Raw genomic sequence first — 15,321 nt, forward strand, 5'->3', positions numbered from 1 at the left:
GATCGGGACTCGTTGTGCACAGTCACTCATGCCCTGGTCACGTCACGCCTGGACTACTGCAACGCTCTCTACATGGGGCTCTCCCTGAGGAGCACCCGGAGGCTCCAGCTGGTGCGGAATGCGGCCGCGTGGGTGATTATGGGAGCAACATGGCGCTCCCACGTAACACCTCTCCTGCGCGAGCTGCATTGGCTCCCGGTGGTCTTCCGGGTGTGCTTTAAGGTGTTGGTTCTCATCTTTAAAGCGCTCCATGGCTTAGGGCCAAGGTATTTGCGAGACCGCCTGCTGCTACCGATAACCTCCCACCGGCCAATACGCTCTCACAGAGAGGGCCTCCTCAGGGTGCCGTCGGTCAGGCAATGTTGGCTGACGGCCCCCAGGGGGAGAGCCTTCTCTGTGGGGGCACCCGCCCTGTGGAATGAGCTGCCTCCTGGAATACGATTGATCCCGGGCTCCGGACCTTCCGTAAAGCCCTGAAGACGTTTTTATTCCATCAAGCCAGCCTAGCCTAAATGGTTTTTAATTGGTATTTTAAATTTTATGGATTTGGGGGTTTTAAATTGGGAAGCTAGTGATTTAATTCTCTTTTAATTATCTTAACTTTTGTATTTGTATGTTTTTTAATTTTGGCTGTTCAGCGCCCTGAGTCCCTTCTGGGAGAAGGGCGGTATATAAATTAAACCTCCGAGACAGTCTTCTGCCACCAATAGCCTCCCACCGACCAGTCCGTTCCCACAGAGAGGGTCTCCTCAGGGTGCCGTCAGCCAAGTTATGTCAGCTGGTGACGCCCAGGGGGAGGGCCTTCTCTGTGGGAGCCCCAGCCCTGTGGAACGAACTGCCCCCGGAAATTCGTAAGATCTCCGACCTCCGGGCATTTCGCTGCGCATTGAAGACCCTGCTGTTCCGCCAGGCCGGACTATCAACACAATAGTTTTAAATTGGGGTATTTAAATTTATTGGGGTTTTAAATCTGAGCCACTTTATTTAATTATTTTAAATTTTATTTTGTTGTTTTGTCTGTGTTTTTAAATAGGCTGTACACCGCCCTGAGTCCTTCGGGAGAAGGGCAGTATAGAAATAAAATTATTATTATTATTAAATAAATAAATAAATAAATAAATAAATAAATAAATTCCATGCATCAGTCGAGGAGGAGGCTTCACTATGGTGTCCTGAGGACCGCCAGGGGAAGGGAAACAGCACAAGCCTATATTATATGTGGAACGAAGATTGAACTGGGCTGTCTAATTTAAGATTCAAACATTTCAACAAGGACCCTGAGTGGCGTAGGAGGCTAATGCCTCCTACTAAGGCAGCATTTAACATCCAGCTGCCTGCAATTACTGCGAGTTCAATTCTCATCAGGCTCAAGGTGGACTTAGCCTTCCATCCTTTCTAAGGTGGGTAAAATGAGGACCCAGTTTGTGGGGGCAATAAGCTGACTTTGTATAAAATATACAAAAGTATGAAGGCTATTGCTTAACGCATTGTAAGCCGCCCTGAGTCTCCGGAGAAGGGCGGCATATAAAAATAAATAATTTTTTTTTTAAAAAAAATAAAATTTCAGGTCATGATTTCACAACACTGTATAATAGAGGATCTCCTGAGCACAAGAATACCACATGCCAGCTACCAATTGATAGGTCATGAAAGTGATTTAGCCATGACGATTGTAGAACCTCTGCTTCTTCTTTTTTTAGCAATATAAATGATGTGAGGAAAGAACATGTTGTACTTAATCATCTCTGTGGTTTCAGGACAAGAAAAAAAATATTTTTTTCTCTGCAGAATCATTATGTTTTGTCAGCATATCTTTCCAGCTTATCAATTCCTAAGCAAATCAAAGCCACTTTCACTCTCTGAATTTCAAACATGAGTTTCACAATTTGTGTGCTTTTAATCTTCAAAATCTGATCGTAGGAATAAAAGTCACATTTATTTTGTTGCCATTTTCATTATTTATATAAAAACCATCTCTTCTTTTCTCTCCAACCAAAATGGCAGCTGCTGCCCCAGCTTGCAACATTTAGTGTATCATTAAGGAAATAAAGATGCTATTAGTACCAAATCTCACATCAGTTTCCGATTTATTTCAGGTTTGCTGCCATTTTAAAAGCAGTATAATAGACCTGTTCTTGATAATCTACTTCAGTGCTAAGATGCTTTCATTTAGCAGGAGGACTTTTAGCAGAAACCTAGGGGAAACCTTTAGGCTGGCAACCTCATCCAGCAGCAAGTATTTTCTGACCACAGTTTTGCCATGTTGTTGAGTAAAGACTTTTATTTCTGTCCAACTCACGTAATCCCATAAAGTCTGCTGTATGCAGTCTGTTATTTCCTAAGGTTTGCTTTGCTGCTTCTCTTTGGCAGTCATGATTTTATATAAAACTCTTAAGTGTTTAACCATAAACAAGGGGTTTTCCAGGTGGGTGATCCATGTTTAGAATGAAAACATAAGACACTGAAATAATTTTTTCTAGAGACAATAGACATATTCAGAAAAATTACACGGAATACGATTTGACCATGCCCCTTCAGAAAACAGCCAGTGAGTTGCTGTGCATCAAGTGCAAATGTTCTCTAAGACAGTTCCTAAGTTAGACAACCCAGGTTTTTAGAAGTAGAAGATAGATAGATAGATAGATAGATAGATAGATAGATAGATAGATAGATAGATGCGCCTAGTGTTTTAGTGTCCATTGGTCCTTTTTGTAGTTGACTATTTGTCAACTACAAATAGTCTTTTTTGTGCTTTGTTGGCCTCAAGCTTTCTTGCTTTCTGTAAATAAGGTCCCCAGAAGAACCTCCTTGGCTGAGCTTATACAACTCTTTGAGTAGATGGTCTTGGACTCATCTTGGTGCCAAACCATATAGTGTTTATCAGTCAAATTTAGTACTTTGAACTGCATGCATAAACCTATTGATAATTAAGATAGGTGTAATATGGTGATAGTAACTAGTGCTAGTCAACAAGTAAGCAATTGCATTGTCCACCAACTGTATTTTATGAATTTTCTTCAAAGATAGCTGCATGTAGAGGCCCAATTCTAGGGCACGGAGCTTACCTCTGTTTCTTAGCTGAGGGAGCCAGCATTGTCAGAAGACACTTCTGTGGTGTGGCCAGCATGACTATACCCCAAGGCACATAGAACATTAAATCCTTCTCATCAAAGTGGTACCTATTTACTGTATCTGCTTACATTTGCATTCTTTCAAGCTGCTAGATGGGCAGGAGCTGGTAGCAATAGCTCCATGCGCAGCATTTGGGTCTTGACCTGGGCTGTCAACTTTCCAGCTGAACAGTTCAGTGTCTTTAACTGCTAAGCCATCACGCCCATGCACCTCTATCATGTAGAGGTCATCCTCTCTTAACAACCCTAATTGGGAGCAGCAACTCCATTTCTAAGGGAAGTAGTCATTAAGTGAAACATCATGATCACCCTGCTTAGCGATGGCAGTCCCGCTTGAAGTAGTGAAGTAAGGCATCATATGACTGTGACTTGTGACCTCTTACCAACCTTCCTATTGATTTTGCTTGTTGCAGGTATTGCTGAGGAAAAGGAAGGTATTCAGACAGAATGGCTTAGGTTTCCATGACAGCTGTGACTCATTGATCTTCAGTGTGCATTCCCCCATTTCTAATCTTATGACTGGTATTTAGGGCAGCTTTTTGCAAGCAAAGGAGCTTTTTGTATTTTTGTACAGATAATCCTTGATTTACAGCAGTTCATTTAGTGACCATTCAAAGTTACAAGGGCACTGAAAGAAGTAACTTATGACCGTTTTTCAGACTTACGACCATTGTAGCATCCCCATGATCATGAGTGGGCAGGCAAGGCAAAGCGCCCCATGACGTAAGTAACATTGCGTTGGCTACGCCCACCCAGCCAGTCATTAGGGCAGAGAAACGGTTGTTAAAAAATTTGCAGCCCGCCACTGTGTGCCCCTGATCTACAAGGATTCTTTTTAGTATATATCACAGAAATAAGAGGGCTGGTCTTCAAGATCACTGTTTTTATTAAACATCATAATTCAAAGGAAAAATAATGAGATCAGTGCAGTTGTTCTAAGACTAACAATTGGTGGCTTGCTATAAATCTGTTTACTGCAGTGAATTAATTAGGCAGTTTTAGATGAGAACTCCACCATGTGTTTCCTAGTTGCGAACATCATCGTCATAATCACCATCGTAATATATTTTACAGAGGAGTCCTAAGTTCATAAGACAGAAGTTTCCAAACTTGGCAACTTTTAAGACTTGTGGACTTCAGCTTCCAGAATTCCCCAGCCAGCATGGAGTTTTGGTGGACTTAGAAATGTAGGGTAGATAATGGTGGCCATATGGTACAATTTAACATTTCAGAGAACATTATGTAAGAAACATTTCCTGAGTTCTTATAGGTTCTTATAAGTTCATTCTTCATAGCATTTATCATTCCTGCTAAACCTACAATAAAATTCTATGCACGTTTATTCTGAAAGAAGTTCCAGAGTAGAGCTTGGTCTCAGGTTATTATGCTTAAAGTTGCAATTTTTATCTGTCCTATTATAATCCTTATTTCTTTTAATAGGGAAGTTGCACAAGACAAACTACATTTTTTTGCGCATCAAAGTGAGAATGTAAATTATTTAATACTCCCAGAATAAATGGTCAGAGGAAAAATGACTGTATATTTCATCTTAAGCTTTCTTTTATTTATTTCTTTGTGAATAGTGCCTGCTATAATATAATTGCCATTTTCTTTTAACTCGTACACCAAGATTTATATACTTCATTATTGTTTTAACAGAATTGCCTGTCTTATTCCTGCTCTGTATTTATAATTTTATTGTGCTATGCAAAATGCTATATTTGGCATGACTTTTTCTCCTATTTGAGGAGGTTAATTGGTATCTCAAATAGATCTACATTTCTACAACAGAAACTGTGGATTTTACAGAGAAGTTATAAATCACAACCTTATTTTGCTTTCAAGTAAAATGAATTTTTAGTCTTGGTTTGCAGTCCATGGGGTAAAAATATACTAGGATATAGAAATGCTTACCTAATCTTTTTATCAAATAGCTATCAATAAACACTTTATTTGAAAAAGAAATAACAGTTTTATTTGTTTAAGAGGTTAAAGAAGCATACAGTTTATAAACTATAGAAGTCAGCAAGTGTCTTACTGTTTTAATCCTCAGAAGGGGTGCATTGGTTTTAAGCCTGAAATATTTGAAATTTTATGCTTACATTGCCACCTGGCTGTTTACTAATCTCACAGTATGGTCTTTACATGTTAATATATAGTATTGCCTATTATTTGTCCCACAATCCTTCAAACCTTCTGAAAAACATGGCTCTATCGTTTTCCAAGCAAGAGGACAGTTACCGGTGTAATGTACCATAATTTCAAAATGTGTTTAGCTGTAGAAAGACTACTTCATGGAGGGAATAGTAAATTAAGTCTTCCAATTTTTTTTTTTAGCTTTGGTGGGAAATTTTCTTATGAGGAACAATTAGTGCAAACCCCTCTCTTTACACAGCAGCCTTGTACCACAATTTTTTCTACAAAAGTTTGATTTGGATGTAGTATAACCATTTGGATAGAGATTCCTTTATTGCTGTATAATACCTGACTTTGTTTGGAAATTTTATGAAATGTAAAGAGAACTCTGTGCTAGGGAGTTTTTTAAATGACATTCACAAATTTGATAATAGTTCCTTATGAACAGGATATATCTCCTGTTAATGAAAGGAATAAAAGCAAAAAGAAGCTTTTGCTTAAAAAAGTGTTTGTTTTGCCTTGTCTACCTCAAACAAGCTACTAAACAAACTTCCAAAGTTTCATTTTCTCTTTGAAGTGAACTGCCAAATTGCTGTTCAATGCAGAATATAGTGTGTCTTCATCTAGCTGGCAAAAGAACTGTGTGCAGCTGCTGCAACTGAACTCATTCAGTTGAATACTGTGACTCAAGTCATCCTATTTATTTAATATCAGCAGAGGTGGAAGGAAGGCAAATACAGTATGGCTATTTCAAGGCCCTCTTTAAAAAAAACACTTCACCATGAGGATCGTCTAACTTTAAAAAAAAAACAGATTTAATATAAATATTTTTTTTTAAAAAAAGTGTAAGATCAGTATTTTACATTTTGTTCCTACTTTGGTTTTTTTTTTTCAGATTATTCATTTTTTTTGTATTCATTTGTTAATCAAATGTAAATAGCTACGCATCTTACTAGAAGCAATTTTGGCAATACACAACAATAGCAATATATTCCATTCTTTATATTGTGAGATTTTATGCTATGGGCTTATACTCAGTGTCATTGAAACGAATGGTTTGTAGGAATAACTGTGTTAAGCCTTGACGAAGTAGGTGCTCCAAGCTACTAATACAGTGCCTCATTCTGTGAAAAGGGCTAATTGTAGTTTGTGTGAAATTACTGTTACAATTTATATCTACAATCAAAATAATTTCACTGAACGTATCTATATTGCTATACGTGAGAGTAGAAAGAATAATTATCAGATCAAACAGTTTTCTCCCTTTTTAAGTTTGCAACATTCATGTATACTTAATTATGCAGCTCCAGTTCATAACGCGGTAATACTCTATTTTATTTCACCTTCAGTTTTATGGATTCCCAGCTCTTCAAATCAGTATGTTTTCTCAAGCTGATAAAAGGTGGTTTTCCTTGTTGGTAAATGGAGATTGAATGTTGTTGTTTTCATATGTAGATTGCATTTGTTATCATATCAATGGCTTTTCTTTTCTATGGCAGGATTAGGTGGCGTCCTTTTTATGGAAAAGGGGACATACTGTCTGGAAGATTTTAGTATTATATGTTTCCTGTGATTTTTCTAAAAAATAGGAATAGTTCTTCAAAATACAGCATGCTAGCGTAGCACAGTAATTAAGGAATATTTGCTCACCCCCATTTCAGAGAAGCTTCATTTTGCCTTGACTCAGTAGATGGCAGCACCTGGATGGCTTTGTCTGGACTAGAAAGCTGAATAGGGCTAGTCCTAGTGAGTCCTTAGATGAGAAATTTCCAGGCATGTAGGGATGTTACTTAGACCATGAAGATGGGGGAATCTCTGGAAAGACAACAGTAAGTAATCTCTGCACTGCTATTAAGAAAATTACATGGATATTTCCATGAAGGCAAGGCTGAATTAAATGAAGATGACTGAAGGCTCCTGGACTATCCTGGCCAAAGGAAAGAGAAGGCTAAATGCAAAGTGTACAGGCTTCCTTCACCCAGCCAAAGAATAATTCAAATAAAGATAATATATAGGAACAGTTTTCTGCATGTCATGCATAGGAATCATTAATCAAAAGGCAAATTTGTTTTCATTTCATCTTGGTCCGAAAGGAGGGAATTGTATTTGGAAAATACAGATCCACAGGCATGCATTCTCTGATTCCTTGTCAGTTGGGATTAATGGTGGTTGGTCCAAAGTATCAGGAAATCACTGTATTGCAGAAGGGATCTACCTTGCTTGAGGGTAAATTCCCATTTTCCAGCACAAAGGATACAGTAGGACAATTACCCTTTCTGCACCCTCACAAAAGGACTGTTTGGCTTTAAAATGTAAATTAAATGAATATCTTCCCTTTTTGTACAACAAATTATCTGTTGAATTTAAGGGATCATGCTTTTGTCCCTGTGTCCTATTTTTGTACTTCATATGGATTCAGGATGGCTACTGTAAGAAACAGGATGCTTAATTTCCTAAGTCTAAAACCAGAAATACTCTTCTTTGGTTCTTAATCTAACTAGCAATGAGATGTGCATTCAGACCACATTCTTTCAAATACAAGAATTTCACAGATGGCTATTAATTAGAGGTCTGATATGAAAGCCGTAGTTCGAGTTTATAATTTTGTAACATATAATTAAGACAGCTCATTTTTGATTGTATAAATTGGAAAGATATTGTAGCTAGGAGAATAGAGCTATGTGAATCACTACAATCTACATTAATTTAAAAACTCCTTTTCTGAAAAAGTAATAAAAGAAGGATAAAAGTTTGGCTGTTATTAAATTTGGTGAGGGGGAAGTATTGAAAAGACTATTCCAAAGATGATTGTAAGAATGATAAATCTTTAGCTATATCTATCCTGAAGTATGAATTCATTATTAACAAAAATATATTAGTAATTTTTTCTTATACCAAACCAAGTAGGTTTTTATTATTATGGTGGTCTCAACCAGATGCATTTTTATCCACCTATCAAGATCTTCCCAAGGACTTGGGCTAGGCAGATCTTGCTATTTAATAATAATAAAGATATTGTAATTATGGATTTAGATTCACGGTTTCAGACTGGTGGAAACTTAACAATTCAAATAACCGAAGACCTAAGAATTATTACCTTTTGGTTATTAATTTTTAAGGTAACATCTAAAATTATAAAAGTTTCTAAAAGTGGGGTATTTTTTGTAAAATCAGGGTGTTCAAGTTGGATAAATTCAACATTAAGGAAGTCCTTTAGGTATTTTTCTAGGGCTCCAATCACAATTGTATTTTTGTTCGGGAACTTAGACCTCTGAAAGTACAGGAAAGATAGGAGAATAAATATCAGTCTTTAACATATGGAAGTTGAAGGATAAAATAGAGAAGGCATGTTCTGCAGGACCAACTATTCTGTACAACTTTTGGAAATCAAATTTGGGGTAAGATCAGGGGTGAAATCTAAAATTTGTTACTACCGGTTCTGAGGGCATGGCATGGTGGGGGGCTAATGTGACTGGGTGGGCATGGCCAACTTTTTTTTTTTTTTTACTTTTAAACGCATTTTTTCTACAACCTTAAGAGGTTGCAGAAAAAAATGCTTTTAGAAGCCACTGACGATCAGCTGGGATCGCCAGAGGCTTTTAAAGGCATTTTTTTTCCCTACATGCAGAAAAAAATCCTTTAGAAGCCTCTGACGATCCCAGCTGAGCCGCGCGATCATCAGAGGCTTTTTTTTTTAACTTTTAAAAGCATTTTTTCAGCCGAAGAGGTTGTAGAAAAAATGCTTTTAAAAGTAAAAAAGCAGCCTCTGATGATCGCGCGGCCCAGCTGGGCATGGGGGGGCAGGGATTTTTGCTACTGGTTCTCCGAACCACCCACCGCCATCGCTACCGGATCGGGTGATCCGGTTCGAACTGGGAGCATTTCACCCCTGGGTAAGATATTTTTGTCAGCTTACATGGACATAGGAAGTAAGTGGGTTTAGTTTGGTTCTGAAGAATACAGTGCTGTCAAACGTAATTACAGGTAGTCCTGGACTTACAACCATAATTGAGCCCAAAAGTTATGTTGCTAAGTGAGAAATTTGTTAAGTGAGTTTTGCCCCATTTTACTTTCTTGCCACAATTGTTAAGTGAATCCCTGCCATTGTTAAGTTAATAATACGATTGTTCAGTGAATCTGGTTTCCCCCTTGACCTTGCTTGTTAGAAGCTTGAAAAAGGGGATCACATGACCCTGGGACACTGCAGCTGTCATAAATGTGAGTCAGTTGTCAAGCATCTGAATGTAAATCACATGACATGGGGATGCTGCAACAGTCATAAGGGTGAAAAATGGTCATAAGTCACTTTTTTCATTGCCGTTGTAACTTCAAATGTTCACTAAATGAACTATTATAAGTTCATTTGTAGTTGGTTTGATATACTTCAGAATATAATTGGGTCAGTGAATGGGAGAACAAGAGCAGAACCAACTGTGCTGCCATTCATGTGTTGGGAAAATAAAGCTTGAAGAGAAGCAGCCAGAAGTGTGAAAGAAATTTGGGGAATTTTGAAAAAAAAATTGTGTTGGTTATGTTTGGCTCATTAGCTATTTTATCTTAATTATTCAGCTTCAAGATGGAAATACTGTAGCATTGGAAATGAATCTCACCATATCCAAGATGTAAATCTAGAAGCAAAACATTTTAAACGTGTAGCATATTTAAGGAAACTTGCTTTATCTTTATCGTTCTTGTGACATTCTTTGCATTGTATGTGGGAGGTAAAAAAGAACTGATCCAGTTCTGAATTAACAGGCAAGAGTGAGTAGGAGCAGGAAGTGGCTGAAGATAGGTTGAGTAAAATTATTCCTGCAATGATCTGTTCAGTTTGGATGTTGCAATTGGGGGAGGATTCATTAGAACACTTATAAATATCTACAGGCAGCATCTGTGATAGAATCCCTATGGCCATTATTTAATTGTTTAAAAACAAGCAGATACTATCATTGTTTACATAATAAAAGTTGAGGAATTGATAGCCTTATAACCGGAAGAGAATGCCAAGGAATTACTGTTTGGTTCAATACAGCACAGTTGTTCTTGCATGTCAACATTTCTCTTCATATTGATATTACCTCAAACATGTAGGTAGTTATTGCCCCTAAATAACTTTAACTGGCTCACCTAATCTTCGCTATGGAAATGCTTGCTTTCTATGGTTTCAGGTGACTTCTATACGGCAAGAATATGAAACCAAACTGAAAGGTCTAATGCCATCATCTTTGCGACAAGAACTTGAAGACACAATTCTCTCACTAAAATCTCAGGTAAAGATTTTATGTTCCATTTGTCAGAATAGTACAGTAGCATGTAATCTAGGATTTGCTAGTTCAAACAGCTGACAAAAATATCCATAGCATGCTGGTATAAGCAATGGAGTTTGACAATTAATAGCTCATCATCTCTGCTTCTGGTTTTTTTTTTCTCCCTTAGCTAGTTCCAACCTTCACTCACAAGAGTTAGTTCTGTTTTTTTTCTCTGCACCAATATAAAGAGAGATGTTTAGCATTTTTGATCTCTTAAGTGATGAGGGTTCTAGCATTTGATATTTAAACATGAACATAATTTTTTAAATTTGATAGTTTTTGCATAAACATCTTTTGTTTTTCAAGCATGCATGGTTTCTGTAAAAAGACATTGATGCATTGGGGAGAATAATTTGTCATTGCTTACTATTGTCCATGCATGTAGCAATGGAATGATACAGACCTGAGAAAGAGTAGGGCCGCAAATTGGGATTTGTGAAGTTACATTTTTCAGTCTGTTGTTGAACAAGCAAACATTCCAATACCGTGATGAACTAAGTCCTCTTCAAGCAAGAACATTTAGGAGCCACTTGTTACTTGGAATAATTTTGCTACCCTGACATTCCTTTAATACCAAAGGTTTTTAGAACAAGAACAAGTGGATGAATGGGTATTTGTTAAATCAATTCACACTTCTTAAGGTAATCATCAATAAAAGTTTTCTTTTGCAGTAGATATATTTAGTAAAATAATAGCACAACAGAAAACTATATGAATCGGTCATCTGTAACTTCCTATAATTACTAAGACATTGATAGGAACCCAACTAAAATCAAAGACTAGAAAACCTCCAGTAGTTACATTTTTCCAATTCATATAGTCTCAAATAAGGTTGTTGTTATTTCATTTTTCATCTGGAAATGGTGCACTTGGATTTGTCACCTTGTAATACTATTTCTAAAGGAATTGCCCTGGCAAATGAGTACCATGTTCCCTCTTGATAATGGCAGGTACTTTATGGGTGTTGGTGATACTACCACTGATTTTGAGAAGGAATTCCTGCTGGTGCTCAGGATCATCCAGTGTTGCCATTACAAATAACAAAAGGGAAGAATGGATTATCTAGGAAATTAGTTAATAATATATGTGACTTATGACTGGCATGCAAATTTAACATTATTAACAACTGAAAAATCGCCAGCTTCCAGTGAAGTGAATTTGAGGTTGAAATTTGATTTCAGTCTTCAAAGCTTCTGCTAGCATACATAACATTTCAAAGGAGTAAAAGTAACTCCAGACTTTTAAAAGTGAGTGCTCATATACAAAGCATAGCTCGCAGCTGCCTGTGCAGTGAACTACAATATCCAGCTACAGGCTGTTCTCTTAACAGCTTCTGAAGCACAGGTGTCTTCTTTGAAAATTGTTGAAATTCCTGTTTCAAAAACATCAGCCAGAAAGAACAGTGGAATCCTTGCACCTGTCAGGGCTGTGAATTGTTCCAGAGGAATGAGAGGGCTTGGTTAGGTAAAAACACCAACAGAGCAGCAGTAATAACGAACAAATAGGAAATATTCACTTCTCAAACAAAGCTTTGCTTATATTTAAAATATGCTGGCTGCCTCCAGCTCCTCAATTTTGAGGCTTTTCACTGTGTTCTTTGTCTTCTATCCTAGCACTTTGCTAATGAACTTTTATAGCATGCTTATAACTTTACTTTCCGAACAAAGAGTTTTTGACCACCCTTCAAAAGTAGAATCTTATGTTTGTGTCTCACAAAGACATGTGTAATCCATTAATGTTGATGCTTAAATTGCAGAATTCGGTATTCTTACGCCAGTGTTCAGTTTTGAAATCTTCGCATTTCTTGTAAACAAAATTTAGGTATTTCATTTTTTTTCCCCAAAATGTGTAATACCACATGAACATAGAACATGGACTGTATTCTCAGAAGATTAAATGCACTTGATCCCTATTTAGGCTGTTTGACATTGGGACACCAATCCCTAGATTATCAGGCCATAAACAAGGCTTAAGCAATATATCTGAGGAACTGCAAGCTGATATATTCATAAGTCTGTTATATACTAGAAGCTCTTCAGTCACGACAGCTGTATTTTCTAGGTAAATTTTTTACGAAAAAGAGCATCAATTCTACAAGATGAACTGAGCACATATCGCACCAGAAGGTAAGATAGTATCTTCTACTATGATTGTTAGCTTGCTTTTTTTAGTAAGCACAACCATTTCAAAAAGTTGTGCATCTATAATTTTGCAGTTTAGTAGGTCTAGAACAGCTGGCGGGTACAAGTCTGATCTGGGCCTTGATTTAACACACCTGAGACACTGGCTCAATTTATGGTTACAGGGCTATGAAGTGTCGCCATCTTTTGAGATAAAAGTATAATGATACAATTTATAATCTTCAAGATTGTATCTTTAAAGCCCAAGATCTTTACCCTCCTTGGCTTTTTTTAGATTGTTCTCCTGTTATGCAAAAATATGCACAAATGTTGCAATAATAGCTCAAAGGTGCTTTGTACTCTTTGAAAAGAATGACTCACAAGAGTGGTTATGTCACTTCAAAATGATGTCACTGCTTTCTTTTCCTTTTCTTTTTTGCAAATTAAGAAGAGTTTTGACTTCTGCAACATTTCTGTAGGGATATAAGATATGTAAATACCACTTAATTAAACTGATAGAAGTCATGACTCTAATTTAAAGCTAGATCACTTCTACTGAGTAGGCCTTTCCAGAGACTTTTGCCACACTTCAATTGTGTTGCAAGATCTGTGCATAAAACTCTGGTCCAGTTTAAACTTGAATATTTAAAACATTGTAGTTTATAGCCCTGGGATTTCCTGTTAGTCTCTCATCTAAGTACTACTGGTAAGGGTTTTGATCAGGATCAGTCGAGGTCACATAAGTGCTGCCACCTGCTCTGATGAAACTTCAGATCTCAACTCCATAATCTGCTTTCTGGTCTTCAATTGTTCTCTTCCTGGTAACCATAGTTTCCCAATTGAAACCATAATTGAAAATTATTCTGAATTAATCCAAGAAGTCTTTCATTTTAGTACTTAATATCTGTGTAGTGGGGCATTGTTTCCAGAAAGTGAGAAAGAATCTAAAAGATGTTAGGATTGTCTGTTGTACAAAATAAATGGATAATTGATGAGAATATTTTATTCTTTAGGTAATTACTGAAGGTGATGGTTTGATTCAAGTATCGAATGGATTTCTTTCAGCAGGTTTGAAGATTTGGATCTTTTGAATTAATCTGGGAGATCAGTGATTGTTCTTTAAAATTAGATTGTATAATTAAGGAATAAAAGTACACCCCTTATTCATTACAGTATTTTAAGTTACTACACATTTGAATCATTTTACCATAAAAAAGATTCTATGTTTTTGATATATTCACTACGTGACATAATTTTGTTTGCTTACATTGCTTTTGTCCCTTGTTTCATAATGCAGTTTTTTTAAATACATGCTAAAATCAAGTCCTTATTATATTCTATTGTCCAAAACATGTTAAAACCTATATGGTATTGCTTCATGTTCATATGTTACATTATTAAAATATTTTTGTACATTTTTGTTTCAATATTATTTCTGTTTTCAACATCTTATTTACTGGAAAGGGTATCTGCAGCAAAGTATAAACGTTTTCAAAATTATTTTGTTGCAGTTTGTATGGCAGGATACACCTTTTACGTCTGCTGATTGTGCATATTGTTTTGGCTGCTCAGTTTGAATATGAGTAGTAAGAATATATATTTTATTCTGGAATGGGTCACTTCGCAATAATGTGGTATAGCATGACAGCTAAGACTGTTTCACAGAGTTGACAGTGAATTCTTTCTCCTGATCTCTCTCTTTAGTATATAATTATATGGTTTGTTTCCTTGTGCCATTCCCATTTAGTGTACTTTTGCTATTTCCAATGTCCTGCATAGTCATTAATTATCTGATGTGATTAGGAAATAACAAGCCCAAAAAGAACTATTAATATTTCCATTATAAGGGACTAATTGCATGATTGCATATTTCCACGAGGTCCCTGCATCTTCTGAAATTAAGTGAGAAAAGGCCACATTTACTCAATTTTAAAATCTAATGCTTACGTGAGTGATAAAAGAAAATATTATATTAAATAACAGCCTGCTTCTGAGTACATGATATTGACTCTAAGGAGGAATTTATATAGCCCTCCAACATATATAGATGTGGTAATTAGACTCTTTTGTCTCTCACGTCTGGAGTAACTCTGTGTCCAAATATTAAAATACCGAACTTTTGATTACCAAGTATTTTGACAAGAAGATTTGAAGGATAGTTCTTCTGAAAAACTGTAATTGTAATATTTTTAGTGCATTTGGCATTCTTACATGTTCAGAGTACTTCAGGTGCCTTGTCTGTTGTCTTTCCTACGATCCTATAAAGTGAATGACAATTATTATATCCTGTTTTGCAGAAGGGGGATAAAGGAAACTTCGCTTAAGATCACGTCATTTGTTAATGGCAGAAGAGAGTTTCACATCAGGAACTCCCTGATTTATGAATTACAGTTATAAGTTTATTAATATTTTCACTTACTAAGACTGCCTATGGCATGTGCTAATTTCAGAAAGTGCAGTGGAAGTTAAAGACTGCTTTGCATATTAATTCTTCAATAGTAGTTCTATTGGTGACTTCCTTATCTTCTGCAACTGAGTTTTTGCCAGCTATACTCACTGCAGAATTGAATGAGCATACAGATAGTCTTCAACTTACAGTCACAACTGAGCCCAAAATTTCAGTTATTA

At 36.6% G+C, this 15,321-nt stretch overlaps 1 protein-coding gene across 6 annotated transcripts in view; it reads left to right on the forward strand.

Moving 5' to 3' along the window:
• Positions 1-14,108, forward strand: part of CEP112 (centrosomal protein 112) — a 299,264-nt gene extending 285,156 nt beyond the window's left edge. For 4 of the 6 annotated variants that reach the window (XR_015732452.1, XR_015732453.1, XM_034412661.3 and 1 more), the window contains 3 exons: positions 10,433-10,534; positions 12,635-12,699; positions 13,707-14,108. Coding sequence is in view for 4 of the 6 variants with exons in the window: in XM_034412661.3 (XP_034268552.2) it covers positions 10,433-10,534; positions 12,635-12,699; positions 13,707-13,710 (171 nt within the window). In the remaining 2 variants the exon portion in view is untranslated. Of the gene's footprint in view, positions 1-10,432; positions 10,535-12,634; positions 12,704-13,706 lie in introns of those variants that run through there. The other 2 variants (XM_034412656.3, XM_087886996.1) reach the window with 1 other exon arrangement.
• Positions 14,109-15,321: the final 1,213 nt, after the last annotated feature.

This window comes from Pantherophis guttatus, chromosome 2 (genome assembly GCF_059756535.1).
Source record: "Pantherophis guttatus breed Tessera chromosome 2, ASM5975653v1, whole genome shotgun sequence".
Classification (NCBI taxonomy): Eukaryota; Metazoa; Chordata; class Lepidosauria; order Squamata; family Colubridae; genus Pantherophis; species Pantherophis guttatus.